Genomic DNA, 22,004 nt, shown 5'->3' with positions numbered 1-22,004 from the left:
TTTCCGTCTCGAAACCATAATACGGGCTTTTAATCGTCCATTGGGTCTGTAAAATCATGTTTCATTGCATTCACGTAGAGTTCAACTCCATGCACGACTGTATTATAATTTCTTTATCTGTCTCAGTTGTATGACTTGATGGTTGCGGTCAGCCTTGTCTGCTCCAATTTGTTAAGCAGTTGCGTTCGTTTAATAATAATCAAACTGCTGTTAGCTGTACAGTAATACACGAGTTTTTTAATTCTTTGAGTCAATTAAAGCAATTGACACATCTAAACCTCTCAAATTAAGGAATTTATACAGCAAATATACTGCACAAAAATTGTGGTCGAAGGCGGAAGTAACAGGAGTGACTCTTCTCGCATCAAGTTGTAAGTCGGCGTGTTTGCGAAGTCGTACTTTTGCTATGACGATTGGCCTCCTTTCGAGTCCCACTTGAGGCAGCGTTGGTGCTTTCAAGCAAAGATTTGGCTCTTTGAAGCCACCCAGAAGCGAATTAACGGGCATTGTGGATATTTTCTACACCATTAAGCAGCGACTATTATGGCCGGCACCACCACAAAGACTGTACACGACATTTTTCAGAGTATGGAGTACGGACCTGCCGCAACTTCCAGCACCGCCACTGCACGGGTAAAATGATTATTATCAGTGAAAAGAAACCTAAAACGAGAGTTGGGCTTTTTGCCGCTGTTCTTAAATTCAAGATATAGATGCATGTTTCATGTGTCTTCTATTAACGTTTACTGTGCAAGCCACTGGTAGACTCTTGGACCCACGTGAACTTCGTTCACCGTTAACTCACAAGGCAACCATGTGACTGACTGGACTGTGCAAATAACTTTGTAATGAACTGTCACGGGGATGCCGACTTTGTTGAACTTCACTGAAACGTCAACGTAAATACTAAACTCGAGTCTTTGGTTTTGTACTTTGTCCTGAATCTGCATTTCCTGTCTTCCTCCACCAGATACAACAGGCTGGGGTGTTCATTTGAGGGCCGATTAGAGAAGAGTGGAAGGATGTTCTTTGAGATTCATTTATTCAACACTTTGAAATCAATTGCGCCTCTGAAAAGTGAATGGTGGACCGCAAATGTCCCCTGGGCCACAGTTTGGACACCCTTTGCATCCTCTCGTCAAAACCTTGACATGCAAAGATTTCGAGGGGGCGCAAAGTATTTTTTTTGTGAGGGAAAGCAAAGTTGGTTTTATCTTCCATGCTGCCTTAGGGCACCCAAATAACTTGCCCAACTCACTTTTCATATCCACTCACTGTGTGCTTTACCTCTGCTTCCGCAGGCATGGCTAGATAGTCATTCCTGCTCTTTGGGTCTGTTTATCGCCGGCCAATTTGTCCGTCCGCTCGACAGGCAGACTCGCTCCGTGGTGGACTCAAAAGGTGAGTTGCGGTTTGGAGCCGACAACCGCACAAAGTTCACGGCAGCTTGGGCTTTTGCTGGCGCATGATGTTGACCTTTATAGCCACAAAGTGATTCCAAAGCCTCACAGAGGTTGACAATCCCCCTAACTTTACACTTGTGAAAGCTTTGAGTTGACAGTGTCGCAAAATTAATGCAGGTAGCTGTTATAGCAATTTGGCAGACAAATATGCCTTCGTGTGTGAAGAAGAAGCTGATGATGCAACAAAACTGATTCTGTTGTGTTAGGTGCTCTCGTGTGCAGCACGGTGTGTGCCCTGCAGGCCGATATTTTGCAATGTGCATCATCTGCTGTCAAGGGCTTTGAGGCCTGGAGTGGCTTGTCCTGCTACCAGAGGTCCAAGGTGCTGCTCAGGTACTCCGAAATACACCAAGGAACCTAAACAGGGTGAAGGAACGGTGTTTCAGCGCAAAAAAAGATTCTGCAAATGTTTATGCATGCTTGTCGACCTGAGCAGTCCAATGCATCATTGGGTGCGTGTCACCTGTCCTCAGGTTGGCGAGCACTCTTGGCCAGCATGGCCAGAGTGTGGCCGAGCTGTGTGACCTGTGTGGCGCCTCCTGCTCTTCCTCCAGCCTTGTCCGATTGCTGCAGTACTACAGCGGCTCGGCTCAGCTCAGAGACGCTCTTGTTGCCAACTGGACGCCACTGGGTACGTGAGCCGGTCGGTGCTTTCCGTCGACACGTGCTGCAGTCTATAGAGGTTTCTTTTCTTCCTGTTTTACAGGTGTGGTTTTAGTTGTTGTCTCTGATGACTGCACTTTCCACTCCCTGATGCTCAAAGTCTTACCAGCACTGGCCATGGGTAAAAAAAAAAACAAAAAACAGACTCCACTTTCATGATACTTACTACCGTGTTCATCGTGATTCAAGCCAAGTTTTGTTGTTCATATTTGATCAATTCAAATATGTTGTTGAGTTCCTCGTAAATACGCATCCCCTTTAGGCAACTCTGTCATGGTGGTCCCCGGTCAAAGCACCGCCCCTCCGGCACTTTTATTGGCTCAGCTTTTTATGGCCGCCGGCTTGCCTGCTGGAGCCCTCAATGTCTTAACTGGCGGTGACATGTCACTGGCCGCCGATGTGGCCCAGAATTCCAGCATCGCCTACGTCACCTACAGTGGCAACAAGCAGGTGCGCATACAGAAGGAAGGGATCCAACCTGCATTGTGGAAACATCAATGAGCCATGGTATTTGTTGTTTTTTTTTTAACCTGCTTTAGGATGCTGTGAAGCTGTGTAAAGCTACAGCAGGGATGGGTGTTCCTGTCTCTGTCTCCCCGAACATTGGCGCTACGTGTCCTATCATCATTTTTGAATCTGCTGACATCAACAGCGCAGTAGATGATGTTTTAGAGACGGCCTTCAAGAAGAAGAAAGAAGTGAGCCAAGTGGCCGCTGCATTTGTCAGTTTTGGATGCATTTTTATTTTCTTGCTAACAGTCTTGTTCCTTCCTCATTGCAGGCGCACTGGGTGTTGTGCGTGCAGGAGAGCGTACTGGACAGCGTGATGGCCCGTCTGAGGTTGCGCATGGCAGGTTTGAAATGTGTGTCGCTTCCCGACGATGGCGTCAGGGTGCTCGTGGAGACTGCGGTGCAGGATGCTCAAAACAAGGGGGCCACGGTTGGTCATAACACATTTGCTCAGCCCCTTTCACACATTAGATTTCTCTGTCTGAGGCATGTTCACTTTTCAACCAGAACTTGCGCTAGCGGCGTTTCAAGTGCCATCAGTATACCGTATGGCTCGTTGAATGAAGGTGTCATGGTTCGGTTTTGTTTTGCTTTTCTCGCCCCTCAGTTGGTGCAGTCCTGTGCCGTCCCCTCGAGTACACAGTATCCTCCGACGGTGCTGTGTGGAGCCGCCCCCTCCTCGCCGTGTGTGGTCATGCCCTCTCCTGGGCCACTGCTTCCTCTTGTGACCTTCCGAAGTAACACAGAGGCAGTGACTCTGGGTAAAGATGCCTCTTTGCCGTCGATGTGGAAAACCACGCGTGAGGATGAAAGCTACGTTTCCGCTTGAGCCACCCTCACGCTCTGTTTTCTCCACAGGGAATCACAGTCCACACGGCCAAGCGGCTTGTATCTGGACTGAAGACCTCACTCTGGCTCTGGAGACATATAAGAGGCACGCACATTCACACAGCTACACTTTTTCCTTTTCTTTCCCTTTTTGCCGCCACCAAGGATGGCTTTCTCTTCGCATGTATTTGACCTTTTGCTTATTTATACATGAACAATATTATAAAGTAAACATTGACAGTACTCCCTCGCCACTTTGCGTTACGTGTTTTGCGACTTCAATAATAAATAAAAAATGACATTGGGAAAAAAATACAGATATTTTGCAGCCATATTGTGGAGAGATGCGGCGGCCCGGTGGGACCATTGGCTAGCACGTCGACCTCACAGTGCAGAGGTACCGGGTTCAATTCCAGCTCCGGCCTCCTCCCTGTGTGGAGTTTACATGTTCTCGCCGGGCCTGCGTGGGTTTTCTCCGGTTACTCCGCTTTCCTCCCACATTCAAAAAACATGCATGGCAGGCTGATTGAACACTTGAAATTGTCCCTTGGTGTGAGTGTGAGCGCGGATGGTTGTTCATCGCTGTGTGCCCTGCGATTGGCTGGCAAGCGGTTCAGGATGTCCCCTGCCCGAAGACGGCTGGGATCGGCTCCAGCACCTCCCGCGACCCTTGAGGATAAGCGGATCGGAAAATGGATAGATGGATGGATTTGACATCTCATTAAAGCCACTGTATAATGTTTGTCTTTTTTTTTTTTTCCTCTGGCTCTCTTTAGTCTGTCTGTGGGCTCAGTGTGGGTGAATTCACACCCTCTGTCTGATCCGTGTCTACCCGTTTCTGGTCACAAAGACAGCGGCACGTGCACTGATGGAGGGCAGGAGGTTCGTTTCATTAGTTTGTTACACTTGTACTCCAACTTTAAGTTGTTGGATTTCTTTCATAAAGACAGTTTAAATCTGACTCCTACACAAAGTAAACAAAACATTTTGCCCAAACAAAAGAGGGTGAACATAGATTGGCGGTATCAGTCTTATTTGAAGCCGAAACAATCGTGGTTGTCTTTTTCAGGGTTTGTATCAGTTTCTGCGGCCATCCTCCTCCTCGGTTCTCCCTCGTGCTTCCCCTGTCGCCCTGGACTACGCCAAATTTGGAACTGACCCGCCCCCGGTTATCATTCCGGATCAGACTGCCGGGTGTGTTTTTTTCCCCTCTCTTTTAATTGTTTGCTTGAATGTAGTTCTTATTAGCACGGAATCACGAACGTAATGTGACGTGATTTTGCTCATGATTCTCTCTCTCCTCATCAGTACCCTGAAGTCCTACACGCACTTTGTTGCTGGCAAGGCATGTAAATCGGAGTCTGGCGCCAGTGTCGTGGTGCGTCCTCAAGGGGGCGGCGACGTGTTGGGCTACTGTCCCGATGGAGGCCAGAAAGATGTCCGGAATGCTGTGGAGGCCGCTATCAAAGTTCAGCCAGGGTGAGATACCAGCATGGACTCAAACAAACAAGCCGATGCCTGTTGGGGTATTTCAAGGCCGCATAATGTTGACGTTTTCACAGTGCACGTTCGTTATTTACAGGTGCATCTCAACAGAATTGAATTGAATTGAGTTCAGTTGATTTTTTTTTTTTTTAGGACTTTGAATTCTAAATCTTGTTTGGTCGTCTCCTCACAAGCTCTTGTTTTGTGTATTGTCGTCCCAACGAAAAAGTTTTCTTTCCTTCTCCCTTTCAAGCCAAAGCCAAGATGAACGAGCCGGTTCTCGATTTGGAAAGGTGAACGGGTGAACATGACCGATTTGTGCTGCCAAATTTCATCTTCTGTCAAGGCTCAAAGAGCAAACCTGCGCGGGGTGAAGCTAATTGTCGGCATGTTGTGTAACTTTTTTGGCTTAGTTGGTATATTGTGTAACTTTTCTGGCTGTTTGGGTTTATTACCAGTTAATGTCTAACTTGAGATGATGACTCCGAGGAACGAATTCAAAAAAACTGCGTCGATAGCTTCTGAGCACCGGAATCTGCTGTCTGATGATAAAATCACAAACACGGTGTTCTCAAGCATTGCTTAACATCATCTCTTGAGCCAAGACATGTCGTTTACACAAGACAAATCTCATGACACAGCGGCAAACATCCGGTAGAAGAGCCTCTCATCCTGCCCATTTGCTATCGACCGATGAATAGAGACACAACAGATTTGTTGTCAAGCACGCCGTGGTTGTAATCTTTCCGGAGGATCTGCCTATTTTCCATTGTGACTTTTCTCCTTCAGCTGGATGAAAAAGAGTCCACCGGCGCGGGCCCAGCACATTCTATCTCTGGCCAAGGGCCTTGAAGGCAAAAGGCAGGTCCTAGCAGCAACAATCTGTGGCCAAACTGGCCTCCCCATGGAAGAGGCCCACATGGAGGTGGAGCTCAGTATCGCCAGGCTCAGCGATTGGGCCGCCTACTGTGACAAGGTTCACGGCGGAACTCTGGTGAAGCTTTTAATGTTATACAAATTCATACTTTTTGCAATATTAGAAATGTGATGATTTCAATCGGTTGAGGTGTCGGATTTCTCAAGTCTCCCGATGCGTACCGGCTTTAAAATCCGCCGCGGTTGCTGTCGTTCAGCCCGTGCCGCAGGCTGGCACCGGTCTCTCCATCCCCGAAGCGCTGGGAGTGGTGGGTGTGGTCCTTCCCGACGAGCATCTCCTTCTGTCCACCGTAACACTTCTTGGAGCAGCCCTCGCCTCTGGCAATGCCGTCGTCATGGTACCCAGTCCGGAGTATCCACTGCCAGCATTGGCGATCATTCAGGTAAGCGAGACAACCGATTCTTCTGTTGGGTACGCAGACCTTCCCTGTTAGAAATGAACAATACAAGACTTTAATTCATGCTGCTCTGTGAGTTTGCCGGCAACCCTCTCAGGGTGTACCCCGCCGACTGCCCCAAGACGGCTGGGATGGGCTCCGGTGTACGTTGCTTTTCCCGTGTAACATATTGCTCTGCCTCCAGGTGCTCCTGTCTTCAGATCTGCCAGCGGGCTTGGTGAACATCATTACGGGAAGGAGAGACCAGTTGACAAAGGCCTTGGCCAATCACAGTGTCATCAAGGCCATCTGGTACTGGGGCAACAGCGAGGTGAGCATTACTCCGACAAATCCGAGGGCCTGAAAATACGAGCGGCCTCTCCACATTACGGGCGGCAATAAACCATCGTCCGTAATGTGCAGGTAGACAGCTCACGCCATCGTGTTCTCTTGCCGCAGGGCTGCCAGTACCTCCAGCACACCTGCACCAGCCCGCTAAAAACTTTGCGCCTGTTCTGCCAGACGGACAAGGACGGGAACCATCGCGGCCGAGATTGGACACGCCCCTCCGTTCTGGAGGAGTTTTGGAGAAATGCTGTCCAGTGGAAGAGTGTATGGATCCCTACGGCATAAAAAAGACAGCGGGAAGAGTTAAGATGATTAAGATGACCAAATGACACTTTGGCGGTCAGGTTGTACTGTACAAGCCAGGTTCAATATGAAATAAACATTTGAAAGTGAACTAACTACTGTAAAAAGCCTGTCATTAAAAGATACTACGTTGTCATACATAATTTTTGAATTAATAAAAATGTAGCCCTGACTTTACTGTATGTTTAATCATGTAACAGGATGTCACTGATGGCAGAGTCAGGTCAGGGGAGGTCAAACTCGACGCTCCTGTTTTGTGACTTGGAGACAGAAATGATTTGATAATGTAAGTGTCAAATGTTACAGTAGGGCAAAACATCATATGAGCATTTGGGACCACTGCTCCCTGACTTGCATTGAATGTAAAGTGCATTGTCCATCTAGTTTCTGTACAGCTTGTGCAATCCTTGTTTTTTTCCTTTTTAGCTAGCCTCATCGAGTGTTGAGGTCATTTCCCCAATTTCAGGCATGTGGTGCTCACAAGACCCCCTCCCCCTCAATGCCAAACAGGAAGGGCCGATTTCTGTTTCAGAATGCCGAGTCATGACAATGACACAGCAAATTCATGAGTTGAAGACTTGATACGAGACTTTTAAGAAATGAGTCACCACTGTTGAACCCCCACGCGCACACACAAAGTAAGCATGCAACCGCGGGGTGGTTACTAGCTTGCTGAGTAGCCGTGACTCAGCAATTACGAGGGTTCAAGTCTGGGCATTCTTGTTCTTTTGAGTTACGGCTGATCAAATGAGCAATTGTGCGACACTTTAATTGTGTTGAGTCTTTGGAATGCGCAAGGTCACATTTTCATACTTTCATTATAGCCAACAATGATTCGTGATCAACACAGATCTGGTAAAAAATATTTTCGATAGGAGTGATGCAATTGCAGTGCGAATTGTGAACTGGTGAAAGGGCAGTTGTATGCCTACCAAGCTATCAACTATGAAGAAGTTTCCACACAAGACATGTCAAAACATTAGAAAGCAGATAATTTAACAAGGCACCCAGTGAGTGGTTACATTTCTGGAAATTCGGAACTGCTTCAAAGACTTGATGTTACGAAAACTAAAATATGACTTCTACTCCAATTTAGCGCTAAAGTTATTATATTAAACCGTACAGAACAGTACACCCAACAGATATCATCATCATGAACAGTTTCAAATCCAAGAAATGTATTCATTTATGCTAATAGCGTGTTATTGTTTCCACGAAGGGCGTTACGTTGATTCAACAAAATAAATGTAATTTAGGAATAAATAACATCAAAATATACATTTTGGTAACGGATCTTGGGATGAGTTTTTTTTTTACCCCCCAGTCATAGTTGAAATATCATACAATTTACAGAAATAATAAGTGAACTTCTGGCCTTTCCATAATCTAGATGCACGGAATTTTTGTTTCATTAAAAAAAAACAAAAAAAAACCGGTACGCCCTTTAATTTTTTTCACTAGGAAATTGTCACGTGCTCCCGAGAGCTGCTATTGGCGGATGTGAGCTGCAGACGTCATCAAGGAGTATAAATAGGAGGTGTTTCGCCTATTGTCTCACAGCGGAAGAGTCGTTTGGAAGTTCTTGCTTCAACAGTGATTGAACGGAACTTCTTTCGTCCCTTTTTTTTTTGCCTTGGCGCCAACTCTCTTTCACTTAAACAGCAGCGTACCTCCACGCATAGCTCTATTTTTGTACTTTCTTTTGGTTTTTGTAAGAAAAGACAAAACACGCCAGCTAAGATGGAGTCTCAAGTGCGTCAGAACTACCACCGCGATTGCGAGGCCGCCATTAACCGAATGGTCAACATGGAGCTTTTCGCTTCCTACACCTACACTTCAATGGTAAGTGTGTACAAAACACGGCTTCGAATACCGTTTTCGCCATGGTTAGTATTAAAAGGAGTACGGTAGTGGATCACGTGGCTCCCCCCACCTCGCTTTTCAACCAGACCAATTTGACAAACAAATGCTCCTTTGAGTGGCCCAAGAGTACATTTCCGGTCTGCTGTTTGCTAGCTACCCAAGAGTGCCGTGCCCCCCCCCCCAAAAAAAAACAAGTTGCGCCTTTATTCTATGTCCTTGGTTTCCGTGTGCCAGTAAGTCCTTGTACTCAATAGCGGGGGGGATTTGTCTCCCGACCCGAACGGTCATTAACATTTCTTCGCGTTCGTCGAACATTTTACTATCGCGGTAAAATTGCAGTTGATATCTTGGCGCTACTTCCTTACGATTGGAGTCCATAGTTGCGAAGTTAAAGGTTTTTTTAAATCAACAGTTGTGGGAAAACGGTACAAGTAAAATAGGCCTCCTACTCGTGTGACCCAGTCCTTTCACTATTAAGGAAAATCGTACTTCCGGTACTTAACGAATGGACTTGAGCTCTTTCTACTGTTAGTCTTGGGTACTATTAGGCTGTTTTGAATCATGACTCATGTAGCTTGACAAAGGCTGATTTTTGTTTTAAATCTCCAGGCCTTTTACTTCTCCCGAGATGACATTGCCCTCCCAGGCTTTGCCCATTTCTTCAAGGAGAACAGTGAGGAGGAGAGGGAACACGCTGACAAGTTGCTGGCCTTCCAGAACAATAGAGGTGGACGCATCTTCCTCCAGGATATCAAGGTCTGTGCGCTCATGCCAAGCTTTCAAATCACAATTTGATTTTTCAAAAATTTCCATTTTTGCTTTTGTTCAGAAACCAGAGCGTGATGAGTGGGGAAGTGGACTCGAGGCGATGCAGTCTGCCCTACAGCTGGAGAAAAATGTTAACCAGGCTCTCCTCGACCTGCACAAATTGGCCTCTGAGCATGTGGATCCCCATGTACGTTTTTCCTGCAACTTGGTGTGCACTCGTTTGCCGTGCTACTAGTTTTCCAAACCTTTCCTATTTTCTTGTATCCGCAGCTGTGCGACTTCTTGGAAAGCCACTTCCTGAACGAGCAGGTGGAGGCTATCAAGAAGTTGGGAGACTATGTCACCAACTTGAGCCGCATGGATGCCCAAAACAACAAGTTGGCAGAGTACCTGTTTGACAAGCACTCTCTGGGGGGCAAGAGCTAAATTTTTGAAAGCCTGCCATCAAAATGGGCCACAATGTTCGCATTCTCTACTAAGTAACCCGTTTCATTTTGGTTAACATAGCACATATTGTGGGGTTTGCGTGGGATAATGGTGATGCTGTCAAATGCATAAAAGTGGCTTTTGTAGAGATGCTGTATTCTGAATAAACAGATTGGAGCTGGAATGTGGTGTCTTGTGCATTGTTAGATTTTAAGTGCCTGTCAATCGCTGGCTTTAGCAACCACATCTCATATGGTTGAACCCTACCTGAAAACATGATGGTGGAAATGGGTTTAATGGGTGTTTCTGTTGAATGTTTTGAGAGTGGGAGGTAATCTAAAACATTACAGGCATCTAATGATTGGGCCTTTGGGTTTTCCTCAAGTAAGTGTCAAACTCCGGTCCTGGAGGGTGGCCTTCCTGCATGTTTTCCATCTCTTCTGTTGCAACACACCTGAAGCAATCTTCCCCAGAAGCCAAATGTCGAGCCTTTTCATTTGAATCGGGGTGTGTTGCAACAGGGAGCGAAGGAAAACCTGCAGGATGGCGGCTCTCCAGGACCAGAGTTTGCCACCTCTACCTCACAAGGTAGGCAATGTGCTCCAATTTGGCCCACTAAACTGGATTGGTGACCAAAAATGGTCTCGCCACAAAGTGGCGCCATTTCACACGTTTGTCGTCACTTTTGCACGTCACCGCATCGTGAGCGACACTTGGCCTTATTCTCTGTCGGTGGCCTGAGGGCAGGTTTTGCGTCTGCCAAAGAAAAACTCAACAGGAAAGATGCATTATAATTAAATATGGTTGCATGGCATTTGAGCATTGGCGCACAGTCATGGACATCTCTACTGGTCTGAACAGAATCATTGTGACCTATCCGTTTACCACCTACACTCCATTTGACCCTTAAAATTCGATTCAGTTTCTCCTCAGAAGTCTATTTTCATTTTGGAGCGTTTCCCTTGCTCGGTCTGCTTCCGGGACTGGATGTGGATTGTTTTTGTCCAAGTCGATTTTAGCCTCGTGCGTCCACACAATTTGCACAGGCCCTTCCAAATGAGTGCTGGCCTATGATTTCAAGTTGCCAATGGGACTGTTTTTTTTTTGTTTGTTTTACGGATCGGATGTAAAATTCGTTTTCCATCGCAATTGGTTGGTCACAGCAAAACTGTTTCAACCGCGGGGTGGTTACTAGCTTGCTGAGTAGCCGTGACTCAGCAATTACGAGGGTTCAAGTCTGGGCATTCTTGTTCTTTTGAGTTACGGCTGATCAAATGAGCAATTGTGCGACACTTTAATTGTGTTGAGTCTTTGGAATGCGCAAGGTCACATTTTCATACTTTCATTATAGCCAACAATGATTCGTGATCAACACAGATCTGGTAAAAAATATTTTCGATAGGAGTGATGCAATTGCAGTGCGAATTGTGAACTGGTGAAAGGGCAGTTGTATGCCTACCAAGCTATCAACTATGAAGAAGTTTCCACACAAGACATGTCAAAACATTAGAAAGCAGATAATTTAACAAGGCACCCAGTGAGTGGTTACATTTCTGGAAATTCGGAACTGCTTCAAAGACTTGATGTTACGAAAACTAAAATATGACTTCTACTCCAATTTAGCGCTAAAGTTATTATATTAAACCGTACAGAACAGTACACCCAACAGATATCATCATCATGAACAGTTTCAAATCCAAGAAATGTATTCATTTATGCTAATAGCGTGTTATTGTTTCCACGAAGGGCGTTACGTTGATTCAACAAAATAAATGTAATTTAGGAATAAATAACATCAAAATATACATTTTGGTAACGGATCTTGGGATGAGTTTTTTTTTTACCCCCCAGTCATAGTTGAAATATCATACAATTTACAGAAATAATAAGTGAACTTCTGGCCTTTCCATAATCTAGATGCACGGAATTTTTGTTTCATTAAAAAAAAAAACAAAAAAAACCGGATACGCCGTTAATTTTTTTTCACTAGGAAATTGTCACGTGCTTCCGAGAGCTGCGATTGGCGGATGTGATCTGCAGACGTCATCAAGGAGTATAAATAGGAGGTGTTTCGCCTATTGTCTCACAGCGGAAGAGTCGTTTGGAAGTTCTTGCTTCAACAGTGATTGAACGGAACTTCTTTCGTCCCTTTTTTTTTGCCTTGGCGCCAACTCTCTTTCACTTAAACAGCAGCGTACCTCCACGCATAGCTCTATTTTTGTACTTTCTTTTGGTTTTTGTAAGAAAAGACAAAACACGCCAGCTAAGATGGAGTCTCAAGTGCGTCAGAACTACCACCGCGATTGCGAGGCCGCCATTAACCGAATGGTCAACATGGAGCTTTTCGCTTCCTACACCTACACTTCAATGGTAAGTGTGTACAAAACACGGCTTCGAATACCGTTTTCGCCATGGTTAGTATTAAAAGGAGTACGGTAGTGGATCACGTGGCTCCCCCCACCTCGCTTTTCAACCAGACCAGTTTGACAAACAAATGCTCCTTTGAGTGACCCAAGAGTACATTTCCGGTCTGCTGTTTGCTAGCTACCCAAGAGTGCCGTGCCCCCCCCCCCAAAAAAAAACAAGTTGCGCCTTTATTCTATGTCCTTGGTTTCCGTGTGCCAGTAAGTCCTTGTACTCAATAGCGGGGGGGATTTGTCTCCCGACCCGAACGGTCATTAACATTTCTTCGCGTTCGTCGAACATTTTACTATCGCGGTAAAATTGCAGTTGATATCTTGGCGCTACTTCCTTACGATTGGAGTCCATAGTTGCGAAGTTCAAGGTTTTTTTAAATCAACAGTTGTGGGAAAACGGTACAAGTAAAATAGGCCTCCTACTCGTGTGACCCAGTCCTTTCACTATTAAGGAAAATCGTACTTCCGGTACTTAACGAATGGACTTGAGCTCTTTCTACTGTTAGTCTTGGGTACTATTAGGCTGTTTTGAATCATGACTCATGTAGCTTGACAAAGGCTGATTTTTGTTTTAAATCTCCAGGCCTTTTACTTCTCCCGAGATGACATTGCCCTCCCAGGCTTTGCCCATTTCTTCAAGGAGAACAGTGAGGAGGAGAGGGAACACGCTGACAAGTTGCTGGCCTTCCAGAACAATAGAGGTGGACGCATCTTCCTCCAGGATATCAAGGTCTGTGTGCTCATGCCAAGCTTTCAAATCACGATTTGATTTTTCAAAAATTACCATTTTTGCTTTTGTTCAGAAACCAGAGCGTGATGAGTGGGGAAGTGGACTCGAGGCGATGCAGTCTGCCCTACAGCTGGAGAAAAATGTTAACCAGGCTCTCCTCGACCTGCACAAATTGGCCTCTGAGCATGTGGATCCCCATGTACGTTTTTCCTGCAACTTGGTGTGCACTCGTTTGCCGTGCTACTAGTTTTCCAAACATTACCTATTTTCTTGTATCCGCAGCTGTGCGACTTCTTGGAAAGCCACTTCCTGAACGAGCAGGTGGAGGCTATCAAGAAGTTGGGAGACTACGTCACCAACTTGAGCCGCATGGATGCCCAAAACAACAAGTTGGCAGAGTACCTGTTTGACAAGCACTCTCTGGGGGGCAAGAGCTAAAGTTTTGAAAGCCTGCTGTCAAAATGGGCCACAACGTTCGCATTCTCTACTAAGCAACCCGTTTAATTTTGGTTAACATAGAGCACATATTGTGGGGTTTGCGTGGGATAATGGTGATGCTGTCAAATGCATAAAAGTGGCTTTTGTAGAGATGCTGTATTCTGAATAAACAGATTGGAGCTGGAATGTGGTGTCTTGTGCATTGTTAGATTTTAAGTGCCTGTCAATCGCTGGCTTTAGCAACCACATCTCATATGGTTGAACCCTACCTGAAAACATGATAGTGGAAATGGGTTTAACGGGTGTTTCTGTTGAATGTTTTGAGAGTGGGAGGTAATCTAAAACATTACAGGCATCTAATGATTGGGCCTTTGGGTTTTCCTCAAGTAAGTGTCAAACTCCGGTCCTGGAGGGTGGCCTTCCTGCATGTTTTCCATCTCTCTTTTGTTGCAACACACCTGAAGCAATCGTGTTTGACAAGCACTCTCTGGGGGGCAAGAGCTAAATTTTTGAAAGCCTGCCATCAAAATGGGCCACAATGTTCGCATTCTCTACTAAGTAACCCGTTTCATTTTGGTTAACATAGCACATATTGTGGGGTTTGCGTGGGATAATGGTGATGCTGTCAAATGCATAAAAGTGGCTTTTGTAGAGATGCTGTATTCTGAATAAACAGATTGGAGCTGGAATGTGGTGTCTTGTGCATTGTTAGATTTTAAGTGCCTGTCAATCGCTGGCTTTAGCAACCACATCTCATATGGTTGAACCCTACCTGAAAACATGATAGTGGAAATGGGTTTAACGGGTGTTTCTGTTGAATGTTTTGAGAGTGGGAGGTAATCTAAAACATTACAGGCATCTAATGATTGGGCCTTTGGATTTTCCTCAAGTAGGTGTCAAACTCCGGTCCTGGAGGGTGGCCTTCCTGCATGTTTTCCATCTCTCTTTTGTTGCAACACACCTGAAGCAATCGTCCCCAGAAGCCAAATGTCGAGCCTTTTCATTTGAGTCGGGTGTGTTGCAACAAGGAGCGAAGGAAAACCTGCAAGATGGCGGCCCTCCAGGACCAGAGTTTGCCACCTCTACCTCACAAGGTAGGCAATGTGCTCCAATTTGGCCCACTAAACAGGATTGGTGACCAAAAATGGTCTCGCCACAGAGTGGCGCTATTTCACACGTTTGTCGTCAATTTTTGCACGTCACCGCATCGCGAGCGACCCTTGGCCTTCTTCTCTGTCGGTGGCCTGAGGGCAGGGTTAGCGTCTGCCAAAGAAAAACTCAACAGGAAAGATGCATTATAATTAAATATGGTTGCATGGCATTTGAGCATTGGCGCACAGTCATGGACATCTCTACTGGTCTGAACAGAATCATTGTGACCTATCCGTTTACCACCTACACTCCATTTGACCCGTAAAATTCGATTTGTTTCTCCTCGGAAGTCTATTTTCATTTTGGAGCGTTTCCCTTGCTCGGTCTGCTTCAGGGACTGGATGTGGATTGTTTTTGTCCAACTCGTGCGTCCACCCAATTTGCACAGGCCCTTCCAAATGAGAGTGCTAGCCTATGACTTCAAGTTGCCAATGGCACCGTCTCTTTTACCGGATCGGATGTAAAATTCGTTTTCCATCGCAATTGGTTGGTCACAGCAAAACTGTTTGACGAGCGAAACAATTGCTTTTGTCATCTGCGCACAGCAATACATTCAATAATCACGGTCTGTGATGAATGATTTTTAATGTATTATGATGACGTTTTGTTTTTGTTTTAGATGAACGCGAATTCTGCAGACGATGACCCCGACAGCATGGTCAGCTGGCACTGGGCGCGTGGTTGAAGACGAGAGACAGCCTGCAGTTGCTCCTCTCCAAAGAGTCAGTTCAAAGGGTAAGTAGGGATTTCCTTGATTTCATTTTTTTCTCTGACATCCGACATGAAATTAGAGCCTTAAGACCAAACGTGTTGTGCAGTGTGGCCCGTAAGTAGTTGGCAGTGAGGGATAATGACGAGATTAAAATAAAAGGAAGGGGGAGAGGGGAGAGAGAGTTGCGGACGAGCACTTCTCTTGAGCAAACACTGTTGGATCGGAGCGCCATCCTTTTGGATGCATCATAAAAGCAAAAGAACCGAGGACTGAGACAAAGATAGGTGAGTCCTATTTATATTGATAGTTATTTGGTGAACTTGACATGACATTGTCTCAACTCAACTGTATATTATTGTCGATACCAATAAACAGCTAATTGCCTTTCAAGCACACAAAAAAAAATCCTTCACGTGAAGAAAACTAAATTGGTGATTGCTACAAGAAAACGCCAAAAAAAAAAAATCCTTTGTTCCTTGAACAAAGCTAAATTGGTGATTGCTACAAGAAAACGCATATTATATTTGTTCAGTTTATTGAGTCCCGATGGTGGGAAATGGTTTCAGAACCCACCACCACGGGGATTTACTGTCGAGTTTTTTGTCTTCATATTGTCTTCCATGATTAATTTGGGATTTTACTCAATTGGGTTCATTCATCAACCGAGCGTGAGGAAAAACACGAGACTTGACGCACATCGAAGGATGTCTTTCAAAGTGCACCAGATTAGTCAAAGTGGTTTACAGGAGGCCGTGATGCTCTTCAAGCCTGATGTAAATTGGAAAATGAAGACCTCTGTGACCTTGCCAGTCACAAATACACAGTATTACCTTTGAGCACGCCATCAATACAATTGAACATTTTGGCCCATAGAAGTGAACAGGATTGTGGCGCAATCCCAACACACTCACACACGCATCTAATCCCCTCTGCAATTGCGAGAGATGCGCATCAGATGTCATGACAGAATGTTCAAATTTGACGTGCAAGCGATGAGGCCGGTCTTTGTGATTGGTCACGAGGGAGAAGGATTCATGGAACATAGTGAGGGGGGAAAAAGTCCAAATGGGGAGGAGACTGCGAGAGAAAACAAACAAACAAACAAAATGGCGTTTAATTTGTTTCAATCTGGGGATTTTGGGATTACCGGAGCTACTTAATCTCGTTACACTGCTGCGCAGGGACACGCTGGGATGTCGACTGTGACTCATTATTGAGAGTGACATTGAATGGTGTGAGGGCTCAACTCACAGCTTGAAATTCACACAGACAATTTAAAATGGAATCCGTCCCACCCTGTAATAGCTGTTTGGTTTATTGGGGGTTTCAGGACTTTGTTAGTGTTATTGATTTGGTTTTCCCAGAGTACCCCTGTCAGTGTTTTTGTGAATACGTTTGGTTCTGCACATCTTGCTTCTCCCGCCTCCCTGCTTTTTTTGTGTCCGCTCTCATCAGGCAACGTGACAATTGTGTTTCCACAGAGCAATGTCGCGGTTGCTCAGCGTCGCGGGGGCGCGGTCCCGCAGGGCAGCGGAGGAAGAAAGCAAGGAGCCCCCGCCGCCCCCGCCCCCCTCTCACCATTCCAATCATCAGTTTGCAAGCATGAAGAACAAGTTCTTCAACGAGCTCACGCACTTGCCGAGTAAGTGAACGCGCAAATGGACACCACCCCCAAATGCCTCTACAAGTGACCGGTCCAAAATAGCGCAGTATTAGAAACGGCTGCCATATCATCATCCATCCATCCATCTTGCATCATCTCACTTCCCATTTTTTTGTCTTTTTTTTTTCTGTCTCTTCTAATTGTCATCTGACCACTATGCTCTCCTCTAGATCATAAACTCAACAGTAAGTACCATTCCGTTCAATACTTTTTTTAAAGGGGCCTGCATCATGCTATTCTAAGCGTTCCGCAGTCAATTGTAGGAATATGATTCTAACCTTTTGCGCGATGGAGTAGCTGCCGCGCCCCTTTCCTGACATTGTAAAGCCATGTGAGTGGGTGGGGGCGGGTGGTGGTGGTAAACAACGCTTTTGGGGCTGTTTTTGGTGAGAGCATTAGCATTTTAACGTGGCTATACGCTAAAAAAAAAAAACAAAACAAAAAAAAACGTTGATTTTGCATGATATGGCCCCTTTAAGGAAGGTTGCATTTGTTTTCCACACAAATCCGAATTAGGTAGCCCACAAACTCTGTTGTTGTAGTCGCAGACGTTTTGGCGTGTTCTTCGGACATTTGAATATTTTTTTTTTCTGGAAAGACAGTAACTTGGGTGGGACGACGACAACAAACGATGTGAAAATATAAATGACGGCATTATTTGTCGATTTGCATCAAAGATTGCAGCACGGTGAAACAACGGTTTGCGCAATCTGCCTCACAGGCTAAGAGCTCGGAATCTCAGACACGCTTCTGTGGAGTTTCCCATTTCTCCCTGTGCTGACATTCATTTTTATTGTGTCTGATATTCTTAAAAAAAAAAAAAAAATAAAGATTTGTCTTACTAGTGAGGACAAAGGGTGATTTGCGGTTACATTTCCATTTGACGACTAAAACAGCGCTTCAGGCAATGGGCCTCAGTTTGGGACGAGCCAGCATCCTTCCGTATTTGCACCTTAACCTTCCCTCCTTCCTTTTTTTCAAGTGCCCATGTGGGCAGTGGGTGCCATCGTGGTGGTCGTCCTCACGCTCGTTGCCTGTATGGGATTCTGCATCTACAAGAAATGCTTCAACAAGGGCAAGAAGCCCAAGAAGGTCAGAGAAAGGAAGGCTGGGCGAGGACGTAAGAAGAAGGAAACGGAAGGAGAGGAGGGAGACGAAAAGAAGGTGGGAAAAGTCGCCTTCCCCGTTGGAACCTCTGAGACGTCACCCTTGACAATCGGAGCAATACCGCTCCTTATTTCGAAATGACCTTTGAATGTTTTTCGAGCACTTGTCTCCCTGTGGTTCTTCTAGGAAGGAGAGGAAGGGAAAGAGGAGGAGGAGAAAGAAAACTTTGGCAAACTGGAGTACACTTTGGATTATAACTTCACCGATAACCAGGTGCGGTACCCCGCGATCTTGGATCACACTTGGACACGCATCCCGTCTGTAACCTTTAGACTAACGTCATTTTTTTCCTTCTCTCCAGCTGATAGTAGGCATCCTGCAGGCTCAGGACCTGGCAGCCATGGACATGGGCGGGACTTCGGACCCCTACGTTAAAGTCTACATGTTGCCGGACAAGAAGAAAAAATTTGAGACCAAAGTCCAGCGCAAGAACCTCTGTCCTGTTTTCAATGAGACTTTCATCTTCAAGGTGCGCCATTGGCGTTGCGTTCACGTTGTCGATGTCCTTTTTCGAAAGTCGCTCTTCTCGCCCCCCCCCCCCGTCCAGATACCCTACACGGAGTTGGGCGGTCAGACGCTGGTGCTGCAGGTGTTCGATTTTGACCGCTTTGGCAAACACGACGTCATCGGTGAGATCAAGATTCCCATGAACACCGTGGACCTCGGCCAGCCCATCCACGAATGGAGGGATCTGATTGGAGGAGAGAAAGAGGAGGTGACTTTGGCTCTTGAACGCTTGTGCAGAAATTTTGACAGCCTGAAAAATACTGATCACCTAAAACTGGCCCACCTTTTCGAAAGGAACCAAAAAGGCAAGAAAATGAAAGTCATTTCACAAAAAAAAGTCTTTCTTTTGTAAACCTGCTCCAAGGTTTGTGTACACTGACCGTTTCTCTCCGCATGAAGTGACCATCAATTAAAAATCCAGGAAAAGTATGCAAATCATACCCGCAATAAATCAGTGTCAACGTCACACAGGCTATGAATAATTTTATATGCGTGCATGGAAAATAGTAAGGGCGAAAACAACCACAGCCCAAAGATAAATGTCGTTGAAATGAATGAACGCTTTTTTGTTGTTGTTGTTTCAAATGAAGCAAGAGAAGCTTGGAGACATCTGCATTTCCCTCCGCTACGTCCCGACTGCTGGCAAGCTAACTGTGAACATCATGGAAGCCAAGAACCTGAAAAAGATGGACGTTGGAGGACTGTCTGGTGAGCACACACCCCCTAACCCTAACCTCTAATCCTGACCCCCTAACCCCAACCCCCTAACCTTGACCTTTAAGTCTCGAACCACTAAACCTAACCCCCTAGCCCTAACCCCCAAACCCTAACGCCAACCCTCTAACCCTAACCCCTCACCCTTAACCTCTAACCCTAACCCTTTGACCCTTATCCCTCACCCCATAAACCCAAAGCTCCCTTTTCTACGTCACAAAAAACACATCACTAAAAATGGCACTGTGGATTCACAGTGCAGAGGTTGTGGGTTCGATTCTGGCCCCGGCCTTCCTGTGTGGAGTTCGCATGTCCTCCCCGCGCCTGCATCGGTTTTCTCCGGGTACTCCGGTTTGCTCCCACGTTCCAGAAACATGCATGACAGGTTAATGGAACACTCAAAATTGTCCCTAGGTGCGACTGATTGTTTGTGCCCCGCGATTGGCTAGTGGCCAGTTGAGCGTGTCCCCCCCGCCTACTGCCCGAAGACAGCCGGCGTAGGCTCCAGCAGTACGGATAAACAAAAATATCTCAGACACAGGGTAGTCGAGATGAAAATCAACAGCGTCACCGATTGTTTTGATGCGACTTTGCTCTCGTCCACAGATCCGTTTGTTAAAGTGGTTCTTCAGCACAACGGAAAGCGGCTGAAGAAGAAAAAGACATCGGTGAAACAAAACACCCTGAATCCATACTTCAATGAGAGCTTCAGCTTTGAGATCCCCTTCTCCCAGATCCAGGTGGGTCAGCCAACCAACCAACCTACCAACCAACCAATATTAGGACAGGCGCTTGAATGAAATGGGATGCAATCCGTGTACCTGTATGATTTAAAAGTCACATTTCTGCTGGGATAAGCTGCGGCAAGCCCGCGACCCTCGTGGGGAGAAGCAGATTAAAAAATGGATGCATAGATGATTATTATCTGCCAGGTTGACAACTATGTCACCGACCAAAATGCTTTCTTCAGGAATTGTCACTCAACACTTTTCTGTCTTCAACCCCCACACAGAAAGTGCAGGTGATCATCACGGTGTACGACTACGACAAACTGGGAAGTAACGACCCCATCGGCAAGTGCTGGATCGGCTACGGCGCTTCTGGCGTGGGGCTGCGCCACTGGTCCGACATGTTGGCCAATCCCCGCCGTCCGGTGGCTCAGTGGCACGTCTTGCAGCCGGAGGAGGAGGTCGACGCTGCTCTCAAGGCTCCCATCCGCTAAACAAAACTGCACACGGACACTCGAGGGCTCTATTTTCGTGGACGCAAATGCCGGCGGGTCCTGATTTTTGTGCGGGGTTTGCCAAGTTGGCAGGACCGCTCTACGCGCATTCCGCCGCAGCGAGCAAGTGCCCTCGGAGATTCGCTTGACAATCCGCTGCCAGAAAGTTGAGCTAAATTTACACCTACTTGGACCACGTCTAAATACTGGCGCCGCATTTAAAGGGAATGAGCGGAGTCGCCTTGACTGGCGGCAACCTAAGTCGGCGCTCCCACAGCGGTGCAGCCTTCCCACCTGCAGATCCGCCAGGCTGTGCTCATTCTCGAAATATCCCAAACCGTTCTAAGCCACCTCTGGTGCGCAGATGTGCCCGGCGCCAAGACCACCCCCAGGATTGACAATGTTCATGAAAATAGGGCCCCAACGTATTAATCTACGGGCTTGCAAAAGTATTCCCACCCCTTGAACTTTTCCACATTTTGTCATGAACCAAAACAAAAAGCAATTTATTGGGATGTATTCCACAGACACGTCTGAGCAGACCAGTGTTAGTATTGTGATGTACATTTTGATCATGTACTCTATTGTAAAGAAAAGCAAGGTCTTTGCAAATGAGTTTTCGCTGCATTTTTGCTTGCAGAAGAGAAAACCTTCCTGTGTTGTCAAAAAAAAAAAAGCAGAGCTGTTCTGAGAACTGAATGCTCTCCTGAGGAAAAAAAAAAGAAGAAAAAAACTGCATTGGTGCAAGGTCATATCCTGAGGTTGTATTATGTATGATTTCCCTCATATTTACCCATCCTGTAAGTGTTTAGTTTCATCCATCCGCCTGGCAGAAGGAACTTGATGCCACCCAGTCACAGGGCACAGTGCGGGAATCGATCCCACGCTGCTCGCTCAAAAGTCAGGCGAGTGGACCACTACATCATCAGCGACTTGATTTAGTTTCATATGTTTTCAGTTCAATTGCTGAGTGTTTCTCTCTATTTGAAAAGGAATGTGATTGTCTGTGTACGTGTCATGTGTTATGCAAATAAATGGAATATTTCAGACAAATTTGGTGACAGATGGTTCTGTGGAATTAGTCGCGAACGGTTTGCTGTAGGGGGGCGGGGGGTGAAAGACTGGATTAGCAGAGGGCCCTCTTTAGTCCTTCTCTCACGCGGTCAGCCAAACGTGAGGTGGGAATTAAACGGTGGTGGCACAGGACGATTAGGGAGGCGACTGACAAGGCCGTTTAAAAGCAACTGATGAGCTTTAGTGTACTACGATCTGTCGAAGAAGGCGTTTTTAGGCGAAAAAAACGACCATGTAT

General features: G+C 46.1%; 4 protein-coding genes and 1 long non-coding RNA gene across 7 annotated transcripts; 4 read left to right on the top strand and 1 right to left on the bottom strand.

Moving 5' to 3' along the window:
• Positions 1-343: 343 nt before the first annotated feature.
• On the top strand, positions 344-7,659 carry aldh16a1 (aldehyde dehydrogenase 16 family, member A1). Its single transcript, XM_019893524.1, has 17 exons — positions 344-633; positions 1,302-1,401; positions 1,670-1,796; positions 1,937-2,094; positions 2,170-2,247; positions 2,389-2,576; positions 2,666-2,824; positions 2,908-3,066; positions 3,244-3,397; positions 3,495-3,570; positions 4,241-4,346; positions 4,534-4,658; positions 4,773-4,943; positions 5,739-5,943; positions 6,083-6,268; positions 6,468-6,593; positions 6,722-7,659. Exons 1-17 carry the CDS (start codon positions 544-546, stop codon positions 6,893-6,895), a joined length of 2,382 nt encoding a protein of 793 aa, XP_019749083.1. The 5' UTR covers positions 344-543; the 3' UTR covers positions 6,896-7,659.
• LOC109530033 (uncharacterized) lies at positions 3,578-21,913 on the bottom strand. The gene is made up of 3 exons (XR_002170939.1): positions 21,558-21,913; positions 11,163-11,169; positions 3,578-3,588 (listed from the first exon to the last, which is right to left on the bottom strand). It is a non-coding gene; the product is annotated as an uncharacterized LOC109530033 (long non-coding RNA).
• On the top strand, positions 8,457-9,971 carry LOC109530032 (ferritin, middle subunit). The gene is made up of 4 exons (XM_019893536.1): positions 8,457-8,755; positions 9,386-9,532; positions 9,606-9,731; positions 9,815-9,971. Exons 1-4 carry the CDS (start codon positions 8,654-8,656, stop codon positions 9,968-9,970), a joined length of 531 nt encoding a protein of 176 aa, XP_019749095.1. The 5' UTR covers positions 8,457-8,653; the 3' UTR covers position 9,971.
• LOC109530031 (ferritin, middle subunit) lies at positions 12,037-13,678 on the top strand. The gene is made up of 4 exons (XM_019893535.1): positions 12,037-12,340; positions 12,971-13,117; positions 13,191-13,316; positions 13,400-13,678. Exons 1-4 carry the CDS (start codon positions 12,239-12,241, stop codon positions 13,553-13,555), a joined length of 531 nt encoding a protein of 176 aa, XP_019749094.1. The 5' UTR covers positions 12,037-12,238; the 3' UTR covers positions 13,556-13,678.
• syt5a (synaptotagmin Va) lies at positions 14,821-21,355 on the top strand. 3 transcript variants are annotated; one of them, XM_019893531.1, is made up of 10 exons: positions 14,821-15,442; positions 16,901-17,061; positions 17,253-17,267; positions 18,065-18,246; positions 18,376-18,462; positions 18,551-18,718; positions 18,797-18,964; positions 19,347-19,464; positions 20,077-20,210; positions 20,483-21,355. In XM_019893531.1, the coding sequence occupies exons 2-10, from the start codon at positions 16,905-16,907 to the stop codon at positions 20,690-20,692; spliced, it is 1,239 nt and encodes a 412-aa protein (XP_019749090.1). In that variant the 5' UTR covers positions 14,821-15,442; positions 16,901-16,904; the 3' UTR covers positions 20,693-21,355. The 3 variants fall into 3 exon arrangements, with proteins under 3 accessions (XP_019749090.1, XP_019749093.1, XP_019749092.1); XM_019893533.1 differs by lacking the exon at positions 14,821-15,442 and adding an exon at positions 15,615-15,703; XM_019893534.1 differs by lacking the exon at positions 17,253-17,267.
• Positions 21,914-22,004: the final 91 nt, after the last annotated feature.

The sequence above is a fragment of the Hippocampus comes genome, unplaced genomic scaffold, assembly GCF_001891065.2.
Source record: "Hippocampus comes isolate QL1 unplaced genomic scaffold, H_comes_QL1_v1.1 scaffold23, whole genome shotgun sequence".
NCBI classification, from domain to species: Eukaryota; Metazoa; Chordata; class Actinopteri; order Syngnathiformes; family Syngnathidae; genus Hippocampus; species Hippocampus comes.
This window is presented reverse-complemented; position numbering and strand designations above follow the sequence as displayed.